This window comes from Desmodus rotundus, chromosome X (assembly GCF_022682495.2).
Source record: "Desmodus rotundus isolate HL8 chromosome X, HLdesRot8A.1, whole genome shotgun sequence".
In the NCBI taxonomy this organism is placed as follows: Eukaryota; Metazoa; Chordata; class Mammalia; order Chiroptera; family Phyllostomidae; genus Desmodus; species Desmodus rotundus.
In genome coordinates, this window is record NC_071400.1 from 62,501,223 (window position 1) to 62,513,253 (window position 12,031).

General features: G+C 37.9%; 1 protein-coding gene and 1 pseudogene across 1 annotated transcript; both read left to right on the plus strand.

The window, feature by feature from the left end:
- Positions 1-207: 207 nt before the first annotated feature.
- On the plus strand, positions 208-350 carry LOC112308223 (U2 spliceosomal RNA; annotated as a pseudogene).
- Positions 351-2,769: 2,419 nt separating this feature from the next.
- On the plus strand, positions 2,770-9,935 carry LOC112308158 (BTB/POZ domain-containing protein KCTD12-like). The gene is made up of 3 exons (XM_024564333.3): positions 2,770-2,876; positions 4,319-4,503; positions 8,234-9,935. Exon 3 carries the CDS (start codon positions 8,240-8,242, stop codon positions 9,116-9,118), a length of 879 nt encoding a protein of 292 aa, XP_024420101.1. The 5' UTR covers positions 2,770-2,876; positions 4,319-4,503; positions 8,234-8,239; the 3' UTR covers positions 9,119-9,935.
- Positions 9,936-12,031: the final 2,096 nt, after the last annotated feature.

Consider the following 12,031-nt stretch of genomic DNA (forward strand, 5'->3'; position numbering starts at 1 on the left):
TTTCTCCTGACTAAAATATAAGGCTTATGTGACTAATTTATTTCTTTTTTAATTTTAATATTTTAGATTTCTTTTTTAATTAATTTATTTTTATTCAGTTACAATTGTCTGCATTTTCTCCCCTTCCCTCCACCCCACCCCAGCCAGTCCCACCTCCCCCTTGATTTTGTCCTTGTGTCCTTTATAGTAGCTCCTATAGACCCCTCTCCCACTTCTTGGCCTTTTGGCTAAGATCAAGTGTAGTATCTGTTCTTATCAGTTTAATTTATTTCTTTATTCTCCACATTTAACACAGTATCTGGTACAAAATAAGTGATTAGTAAATGATTTATTTGAACTATGGAGGTCATTTGAATGTTTATTGCAATAACATTATTAAAGTAAACAGATGTGATGCATCCACGTTAAGAATTCAACCAACTCTTTAGGAAAACACACACTAAATTTGCAGCTGCTAAATGTTTATGTGTGTTTTTAAAATATGGGCCAGGACTTGAGAACCAAGATGGCGGCATAGGTAGACACACTGTGCCTCCTCGCACAACCAGAACTGACAGAAAATCTAATGGCAAAGAAGTCCGACACCAAGTAGATAAAAAAGAAACATTCATCCAGACCGGTAGGAGGGGCAGAGACGGGCAGCAGGGGCGGAGAGGACTTGCGTGGCCATGGCGGGACCAAGACTGGCGGAGTGTGGGACGAAAGGGGCAGGCAGTCTGACCACCAGCAGACCCTGCGGCCCTACATTCGCACACAGATAAACCAAGAGGGCCGGACTCAGAGTGGCAGAGAACGGGGCAGGCAGAGCTGCAGGTAGTACTCTGTGGCCCCACACTCACGCACAGATAAACGGGGACGAACAGGGGGAGCGAAGCAGACCACGCAACCCAGGGCTCCAGCGCGGGGAAATAAAGCCTCAGACCTCTGATTGAAAGCACCCGTGGGGGTTGGGGCGGCAGCAGGAGAGACTCCCAGCCTCACAGGACAGGTCGTTGGAGAGACCCACAGGGGCCTAGAGTGTGCACAAGCCCACCCACTCGGGAACCAGCACCAGAGGGGCCCAATTTGATTGTGGGTAGCGGAAGGAGTGACTGCAATCCGGTGGAGAGTGGAGCGGGCGCCATTGCTCCCTCTCGGCCCCTCCCCCTCGTACAGCATCACAGCATGGTGACTAGCATTACCCCGCTCCAGCCCGGGAACACCTAAGGCTCCGCCCCTTTAAGTAACAAATGCACCAAAACCAAAAAAAAAAAAAAAATGGCCCAAATGACAGAACACTTCAAAGCTCCAGAAAAAATACAACTAAGCGAGGAAGAGATAGCCAACCTATCAGATGCACAGTTCAAAACACTGGTTATTAAGATGCTCACAGAATTGGTTGAATTTGTTCGAAAACTAGATGAAAAAATGAAGCTTATGCTAAGAGAAACAAAGGAAAATGTACAGGGAACCAACAGTGATGCGAAGGAAACTGGGACTCAAATCAATGGTGTGGACCAGAAGGAAGAAAGAAACATCGAACCAGAAAAGAATGAAGAAACAAGAATTTGGAAAAATGAGGAGAGGCTTAGGAACCTCCAGGACATCTTTCAACGTCCCAACATCCGAATTATAGGGGTGCCAGAAGGAGAAGAGGAAGAACAAAAAATGGAAAACTTATTTGAACAAATAATGAAGGAGAACTTCCCCAGTCTGGCAAAGGAAATAGACTTCCAGGAAGTCCAGGAAGCTCAGAGAGTCCCAAAGAAGCTGGACCCAAGGAGGAACACACCAAGGCACATCATAATTACATTAGCCAAGATTAAACACAAGGAAAGAATCTTAGAAGCAGCAAGAGAAAAAGGACACAGTTACCTACAAAGGGGTTCCCATAAGACTGTCAGCTGATTTCTCAAAAGAGACCTTACAGGCAACAAGGGACTGGCAAGAAGTATTCCAAGTCATGAAAGGCAAGGGCCTACATCCAAGATTACTCTATCCACCAAAGCTATCATTTAGAATGAAAGGGCAGATAAAGTGCTTCTCAGATAAGGTCAAGTTAAAGGAGTTCATCATCACCAAGCCATTATTATATGAAATGTTAAAGGGACTTATCTAAGAAAAAGAAGATCAAAAATATGAACAGTAAAAATGACAGCAAACTCACAGTTATTAACAAACATACCTAAAACCAAAACAAAAGAAAACTAAGCAAACAAATAAAACAGAAACAGAACCACAGAAATGGAGATCACATGGAGGGTTATCAATAGCGAATTGGGAGGGGGAGAGAGGGGGGAAAGGTACAGAGAATAAGTAGCATAAATGGTAGGTGGAAAATAGACAGGGGGAGGGTAAGAATAGTGTAGGAAATGTAGAAGCCAAAGAACTTGTAAGTATGACCCACGGACATGAACTATAGGGGGGGAATGTGGAAGGGAGAGGGTGGGCAGGATGGAGTTGAGTGAAGGGGCAGAAATGGGACAACTGTAATAGCATAATTAATAAATATATTTAAAAATGTTTATTTGTTCTTTTTGAACCAAGAAAATATCAGGAAAATTTTCTCTTATCCCTAAATGTTATTATTTTATTAATGTCACCACCACCATCTTTTCCTTTTCTGGAAGTTGCTTCTTCCTGAAACTGCAGAGTAGAAAGCTTGCCTTTTCCATCTGGGAGGCTCGCTGGGGAGGGAGCCAAGTATGTCATAGCGGGAGGGCAGGGTCTCAAGGCTTCCTAGTATTAAAAGAAGAAACTTAGACTGAGCACCAAAGTGCACAGCAAAGGAGAGGGAAGAGAGCAGGAAGGCACTTCACAGGCTGAGCCAAGCCTGCAGCAAGGCAGAGAGGGGCTGAGGCTGTGTTTGGCAATATTCGAGTGGCTGGAGATTCAAGGTAACTACTCCATTGATCCCCTTATCTTTCATTTCCAGTTCACTGCTTCTGGAATTCAGGAGCTTCTACATTTGAGTTGGGCATGCACATGTTTCTGTGTGTTCTTTCTATGTACTGAGAGAGGACTGCATGTGAAACCTGCCTAGATATCCAAAAGCAGGCAAGTTTCTTCCCTGAAAAGGAATTCTGAAAATTCAGAGCACTTTTCATTTGGTTATTTTTGTATTTGAATTTTTAAAGCATCTCTGTACTAGCATTGTTTTTTATGAGCAGAGAAAAAACTATAGATCCAAGTTACTAGTAAGGGCTGGGAATGCTGCTAAGGATTTTCTCCTTCAAGTAGGAAAGTAAGACTATTTCTTAATTCTTATTTAAACTTGCTTTTTCCTTTCGCTTACACTTCCAGTTCAGCTGTTACCTACTTTACTTTCTTGAATCTCTTTGAAATGGAACAACATAAAAGGTGGGAGCCACATTTCAAATTCATATCAATGTGTTCATTTTTATAAGTGAGTGTATTTTTAAGACAGACTGGCCAAAAAGAAGAGGGATTGAGAGGGAGAGGGAGACAGAAGAGAGGAAATATTAGGACACAAAGATATCAGGTTTAATAAAATTAGAAATTGATCATTTATAAACTGTCTGATTTCCTTAGAAAATGCTTCCATATCGTTTTCAGGTATACATCAGGGGGTTTTGATATATTTGACTTTGTTCTTCTTTTAAAAACACTGCATCTTGGTTGCAGGATTCTTTGACTACAGAAAGCAAGTGATGCATGAGCTACTTTCTCTAGTGCCTTTGAAACATTGAAATGTAAAGTTCAGCTCTTCCAACATATAGCTGGGTTGAACATTTTATCCTGTGATTTAAACTATTTACATTTCACATTGTCTCTTTTAACTTCCTCCTTGCAGAGACCTTTATTTCTTTGATTGCCAGGGCAGGTAACCACAAGCCCTTATCAGCCTGAGGTTTATGTGCCGAAGGGGGAAAAAAAAGAAACATTAAAAGGTTGTATCCCAAACAAGCAATTAAAAAAATGAGGAATGGTTAAATTGAATAGACTTTTTTTTTTTTTTTTGCTTCCTCTTGAGCAAGCTAGCTGAACAGGAAACCCTGGCATGGGGAAGGGGGGAAATGAGCATATCTAAAGAATTTTATATGCAAAAGATATTTTTACATTACAAATAAATGTTCCTGTTTGGGAAATGTCCTTCCTGACTTCATTTTTCATTATTGGGAAAACTACTTCTATTTTTATTTATTTAAAATAACTTGAAATTCCTAGTTATCAGGAGTAGCCTTATGAATTATTTTCAGAGTAAAATTTCTATTTATGTTTTCAAATATGGTTGTGGTTGTACCATAGGGGCGCGTGGCAGTTGAGGATCTACTGAAGTTCTAGTTCTAAATTTTCCCCTTTTGACTTCTTCCTACAGAAATAAAGGTTCTGTCTTCAGGATTTAACTAAAACTCCTATTCTAATGTAAGAGGCAAAGTAGACTACCCACCATCACCTCTCAAGCTGAATGTGACACTGGGTCATAGGATTTTAAACCATCAGTTGACTTGAGCAAATGAAGTAACTCTAAAACATCAAGGAAGAAAAACCTGAAACGACAAGGTATAAACATTACACTACTATGTTTTACCTGCTTAATTGTGTTATAAAATGATCTTTTCATACAATGGAGAACAACTATCTTTGACCTTTATTATTGTTGTTAGAGGGAATATATAACAGCTTTTTTGCACTCAGAAATCATCAAAATCTAACATATCCATATTTCTTTATATACTCACACATGTATTCAAAATGAATTTCTATAAATGTATTTCTAGTTATATAATGTGGGATTATGAAAGTAATGAAATTGATATCACATTTGTTTGTTGGTGGTTTACTCATCATTCACTAATTGCTTACTATAAGTTTACTACTTGCTAGGCTCACAGTGCCGGGGATCCAGAGATTTTTAGGTCAAGATTACTATGTATCTCAGATGTTATTTGGGACAAACATAAATAATTATGGTGTGCTATGTTATAAGTACTCTAAGATATATTTCCAATCTGAAGCAAAAATAAAGAATATGAAGGGTTGAGGTGGCAGTTCAAAAGGATGTTTTATTTTATCAGAATCTTAATGGATCACTATAAGACTTCTAGCACCACAATCAACTGGTGGATTGCAATCTTTCAATGACTGTCCCAAGACAAGCTAAGGGAGTCAATATAACCAAATACCCATTAAGCACTTACTGTATGATAAGCATTGCATGAAGTACATTATATACATATATATAATTTCCTCCACATCTTATGAATCTTGTGTTATATCCATTTTCTGGATAAAAAAACTGAGGCTCATAGAGAATAAGTAATTTGTCCAAAGTTACCCAGCTAATAAATGTCAGAGGTGGGATTCAAACTCAGACCTTCCTAAACCACTATGTTATAATATTTATCAAGAAGCTACAGGGAGGTTGAGGTAGGAAAAGTAAAAGAGCACATTTTGGGCAGCAAGAATCCTATGTTAAAGCAATGTAGACATGAAAAAGTGGATGAGTCTGGTGAACTAGATTTAGATTCAGTAGCTAAAGTTTATAGTCATTTTGGAGGTACCATCAGGAAAGATAGTTGGAAGCAAAACCCAACAACAAGGCAAAGACTGGTATGGAACTTTTCATATACTTTATTTCATATGTTTGAACTTCAGTCTCTAGACTTTGAGAAACCTTTGACAGTGTTTATGCAAGGCCATAATCAGTTTTACATTTGAGAAAGATAATTCTAGTTATAGTGTGAAGGGTAGATTAGTAAGTGGAAATTAAAAACACTAATCTGTCTGAAGGATTATGATGAACTGTGCATCTGCTTATTCCTTTGAGAAATGAGGACTGCAATAGTATTTACTTAATTGGATTGTTAGAAATATTAACTGAGTCATCACACTAAAAGAGATCAAAAAAATTGTTACATATGTGCTTCACAAATGTTAGTCACTGTTATTATTTTACCACTACTACTGTTACGATATTATGAAAAAGAGTAGGAAACCAAAGAGTAAAAAATAAAATGAAATTTTCAAGAAAAAGCTTTCTGTACAAATCCATTTCTATAGAAGAGGGGGAGGTTAATTTTATTTAGATTCGAATTGGTCCTTGATGTCAAGGAAATGGAATAGCACTTTCCAGAAGGGGAAAGGTATGGGCAAAGGCAACATATCATGGGCAAGCAATAATACCTACATCATTTTTGTATACATAAAGAAGTCTTGGACGACACAATCAATTAAAAACATGGACATCAGAGTCCCACTGTGGGAGTTTGAATACCACTTCAGACATTTGCTGGTTTCACATTGGGCAAGCTATCATTTATTTCATTGGCAAATAAGGATAATGTTTATACCCACTTTATGGCTAAGAACAATGCCTGGCACATAATACATCCTATGCAGTCTATTCTTATCATTGAAGAGAGAAAAGAACTAGTTTATAGATAGGTTTGAGTTCCATGGCAAGGGTTTTAGATTTGATCTTTAGGCAAAATAGAGCCACTGAAAAATTTTAAACAGAGAAGAAGGTTATGATAACAATTGATATGGTAATAGCATGTAGGATATTTTTTGGAGGTGGGTCAGGGTGTAGGGTAGATGTGGTTGGATCTCAAGTAGAGATGGACATACCAATTCTGATGTTCAGGTCAATTAAGGCAGAGTGAAGAACAGAAGTGGCAGTTGTAATAATGTGTATGCAAGAGACATCATGAAGGAATAATTTCTATGTTAGTGAGGAATACACTTGAGGTAGATGAATAGGTCATAAGATGACTCTGAAGTTTCTAAATCTCCAGGTTGTATGACTGAAAAAATTGTGATATTACTGACAGGAAAAAGTCATAAAATGTGACCTGTTTAGGCTAGAAATATAAAGGCAAAATAATTATAATAACTCAGACTTTACAAAACACTTTCTCATATATGCATGTGGTTTGGAAAATGCTGAATTCAAGCTACTGTTGGCACACTCAGCAACTAACTGCCAATAGTGAACTGAAGTTTAGGAGTAGGCTAGCTAGCATTCAGGAACCATATATGTAAACGTAATAGTTGGAAAAGCTTAAGAGGATGACTTCTATGAGGGAGAGATTAGAGAGCAAAAAACACAGTTCTGAGGCTTGCACAGTCACAGTTTAGGATGGTTTGAGAAGAGAGATAAGCCAGTAACAGATGTAATTGGAATGGACCATGAGGTAGGAAGAGGTTCAGCAAACTCTAATATAGACAAGAATGTCGACTTACATACAGGTAAAGAATGGGGAGCAAAAAAAGGTGATGAGCACACTATGTTTTATGTTGGAAACAGTGGACAGTGAGAAAGTACTAAGTTATGTTTGTACAATAGTTGCCTATTTTTTATTTTACAACTAATGTTCTCATACTGCAATAAGGTATCAATTTACACCCAGTAGAGTAGCAAAAATTTAGAAATCTATATAATGCCAAATTATGGTGGGGATTTGAGGATTAATTAGGAATGCAGACAAGGGACGTTTTAGAGAGCAATATGTCAGTACTTAGTCAAATTAGGTATGTGCATACAGTGTGACTCAGAAATATCATTGCTGGATATATAGCCTAAAGATGTTCTCTCAGAGGTTCATAGGAAACATAAACAGGAGCATAAATTGGAGCAGGGGGTTAGAGGCAATCTGAGTGTCAGTCACTGGGAGAGTGGATAGTAAAACATAGTAAGTGCATACCACAAAGTATCACAATTAGAAGCAGGAGATTAAGTATACACATAGCAACATGAAGAAATCTGAACAATATAGTGGTGAGAGTGAAAAATGTATAAGTATTTATAAATGAAGACTGAAATATATAATACAATAACATATACATCCATTTAAAACAACAAAATTAATTTTTCAAGGATATATATACTCAGAAAGATGCATGCTAAATTTATCAGAATGACAGCCTATGGTGGGACCAGGGACAGGAAAGGGAATGAACTGTGAAAGTAAAATAGAATAACCAAAACAAATAAACAAACACCACTAGAAAAGAGGGCCCTGCATGGACTGCGATAACATGTGATGAATTGAGTGTTGTGAGTATTTGATTCACCCAACATTCAGAAGGAAATTAAAAATATAATTGCAAAACCAAATTATGTATGATTTTTCTATCCTGCCATTTTCAAGTTAAAATAGTTTATTTGCAAAAGGTATGGTTTGCTTAATTTTCTTGATATGTAGTATTTATGAGTGCAAAAAATTTGTTTATAAGTAGAATCCCCATACTGTAAACCTTTACTTAGAACCAATGTCTTTTGCTTCTGCAGATCAATATGGCCATGCCTGAGAAAGCAAGCTGTACTAAACCAAGTGAGGATTTCAGTCATTTCCCCGAGATTATTGAACTCAACGTGGGTGGTCAGATGTACATCACTCGCTATCTTACTTTGGTCAGTGTTCCTGGCTCCCTGCTCTGGGAAATGTTCAGTGAAAAGAATCCTTGCTCCCTAACCCAGGACAACAAAGGGAGATTCTTTGTAGACAGAGATGGTTTCCTCTTTCGTTATGTGCTAGACTACATGAGAGACCGGAAACTAGTGCTTCCTGACCACTTTCCAGAGTGTGGTCGGCTCCAGAGAGAAGCAGAATACTTCAAGCTACCAGAGTTAGTGAAGATGTTGGTTCCTAAAAGCAATAAGATCAAGTCATTTGGCAATGATTTATGCCAAAGTGATGTAGAAGAGCTTTCCACCAACATTGACATCACATGTAATATCTCTTCAAGTAACAACATCCAAGTTAGTGTCCCTGATAACTCCCCAGCTCTGACAGTTAACACTGGTTCTGACCTCAAGAAAGCAGGTTTCATCACTATTGGCTATCGAGGCTCCTATACTCTGGGTAGGGATAGCCAAGCAGATGCTAAATTCCGCCGTGTGGCCCGAATCATGGTGTGTGGTAAGATCTCATTGGCCAAAGAAGTATTTGGAGATACTCTAAATGAGAGCAGAGACCCTGACCGTCCTCCTGAGAGGTACACTTCTCGATATTACCTCAAATTTACCTTTTTGGAACAAGCCTTTGATAAATTAGCTGGTGCTGGCTTTCACATGGTTGCATGCAACTCCTCTGGCACCTGCACTATCACCCATGACCAAACAGATGACAAGATCTGGACCTCTTACACTGAGTATGTTTTCTGCCGGGAGTGACACTGAAAAGAAAATCACCCAGAAAATGCAAAGAAAACAGCCAACTTTCTCTCCCTTCTGTGTTCCTGTGCCAACCATCCTTTTTAGAAATAAACATGTTAACTTTGGATCAATTAAACCTTGGACAATGCCACTCCCTTCATCATAACCAGTTGAACCTTTTTTGGAAGCTTTCTTCTTACATATTCCATTCTACCTGGCTTCCAACCTACCTTGGATTGTGGAGTTGGATATCATTTCAGGAAAAAGTATTCAATGTGTAGGCATATTTGCATGCACAACACTGTAAGTATTAGAGATGTATTTGTTGAGTGAATGCAGTTAGATAAACCCACAAGATTTAGTTAGTTGAGAAATGTTAAGCCATAGTTTCCAAACTAGTTCTCAGCACAATATCTTGTAATTGCTTACATACTTTGTTACCTGTACTCTCCTAAGGAAAGCCCCATGTATACTTATTTTGAACTGGAGTCCCCTACAGTAAAAGTGAGTATGCTTTAAAAACTGTTACTGCTATTCTTTTTATCCAGACAGAATGGAAGAAACTGATGGGCATCCTCCAAGGAAGTTCATAGGAAGGTCAATCAATTCTAAAATCATTGATTATTCTTGTTAGAAGAAGGATGTAAAAAAATCAGCCAACAATGCCAAGAATAAGAGGCTTAGCATTTGAATTGCATCATGACTATTACACAGGCATAGGCAGGTATGCCACTTTAAAAGACTGTGTCAAAATATCTTTTTTATTAATTAGAATTGAAACATAAGAACATATAGCTAAGGGAAGTTTAAGCAAATAATTGCTGTTTTCAAATACACATATGTAGTAGTTTGATTTTCACTAAGTTAAACAATTGGATGTATGTCAACTGCTAACTTATGCCAGACTATGTGTGTGGGTATTTCTTGGGTGGCAGTGGGAGAAGGAGGAGGAGGAAGATGAACAAAAAGAATTTTGAAAAAAGGAAATAAAAGTTCATCTTCTGAAGCCCATACAAATGACTTTTATTACATGGGTTGAAAGAATAATCTTCATATGAAAGCCCCAGAGTTTGATACAATGACACAAATGATTGGGTTGCTGCAGAATATGAGACAAGTCAAGAAAAAGAAACTTTGAAGGCTCATTTTTAAAAAAACCTTTATCTCCTCTGAGTATCTTTACAGTAACTCAATGATCAAATGCCCTTCTGGTTTCTTTATTCCTTCCTTGATGTATCTTATTTACCCCATGTCTCTATTGCACTTATTATCTTTTGATTTGCTTCCTAGTTGGGACTCTGGGTTTCAAGGAATTAAAACCCATTCAATGTGTCTTGAGAAAAATAAAAAGTACATGTGTGAGGGGTGTGAGTGGGTGGAAATTTTATAAAGGCACCTGTCCTGTCGAGTCCAAAGACAAAAATGGAGTCTGATCAAGTTTCAGATGTTCTGGGGAAATGTCAAGAACTGATGTTCTCTCTTGTCTGTCAGAGGCCATATGACTTTTCCTTTGATCATTTGAGTCTGTCAGCTCTATATTTTTCTCTCCATATCTTGGGATCATCTTTTATTCAGTTTGTATCTGCCACAGAACAGACATGTCAGGCACTCAATGAGCATGAACTTCAGCCATTAACTCCATAGTTAACTTCTGTAGTGACACCCTAATTCAAAAAACCTCATTCAGCTGTGGCTTAACAGGGAGAGTCTGAATGGGCGGAAGGCATTGGGGGTGTAGGCAACCAAAACTCCGACAGGGGACTGTTATCAACATTTCTAAATAAATTATTACCTGTGCCTGAAACAGCAAACAATAAGTGTATAACATGTAAAAGACTCTTTGATATTTCCAAAGGTCTCAGAGTACAGATTGACTACGAATGGATTTTAGAATGTGGTCAGGAGTCATCATTTATGGTCTCCCAATCTAGCTTTGCCAAAACCCTTCTGACAAGTTATTGCCCTAGAGGGGCAACATTTTAGATTCTATAGAGAGGTGTTTCCCAAACTCAGTCACTTGTGTACCATTCTCATGGCTTTTACCATTCCCTTATCCCTCGTGTACTATTAATCTAATCTTTTTAAAAAGTAAGCTAATAAGTTCACTTTTATTTTTACATAAATACATTCAGTAGCTCTATTCCCTCTGACGTATTTCTGGTATGCTCTAGGTCTCGTTGGCTTCATTGTTCAGTAGAGAGGAAGCTATATTTTGGTCTGTGTCTTATGTATACCACAGTTAAGCCATAGGATAAGGAGATATGTGATGGTAATCTGTTGCTTCATGCTTTGGGCTCAGCCTCCTAGAAATGTACTTAACCTGTTTTACAGAGTATTTGTAACCCCACTTACAACCAGGACTACTGCTGTACCTACTTTTATCCTGTCATCAATTTACTGTCCTCTTGGGTTCAAATTAATTCCAAAACACTGTATTACTTGTTCTTCAAATTGTAATTATATTAGTTCAATCAGATTACTCTCTTATCACCTAGCAATAAAGTAATTGGGGAAAGAGGAAATAAATTATAATAATCTCTCAAGTTGTGTAGTACCTTAAGAAGTTAGAATACAGGATGGTTCATAAGCTAATATTATTGGGGTATATCAAAATGGGCATGCAAATAATTACATATTTGTTTTCATTTGAGAGTCACTAGTGTGGTATGTGTTCATAAACAATTGCTCCAACTATAGTTAAAATTATAAACGACTTTCTATCAAAGTTGTTGTTGTTGGAAGCATCAGCAACTGAATCTGGTTGATAGCTGCAGAAAAGAAATGTACCTAGTTCACAGAATTATCTTTCCAGAAATGCTGTGCACTAGTTAAATTTTAGAACATCTTCAGAGGCTACACAGCCAGAAACAATGTTCAAATTTAAACTGCGGGACTAAAATTGGGAATTCAATATTGCGATTTTTGCGCACT

Bases quoted from the DNA above. Each gene is read 5' to 3' on its own strand.
- LOC112308158 (XM_024564333.3), top strand. From the start codon at position 8,240: ATGGCCATGCCTGAGAAAGCAAGCTGTACTAAACCAAGTGAGGATTTC.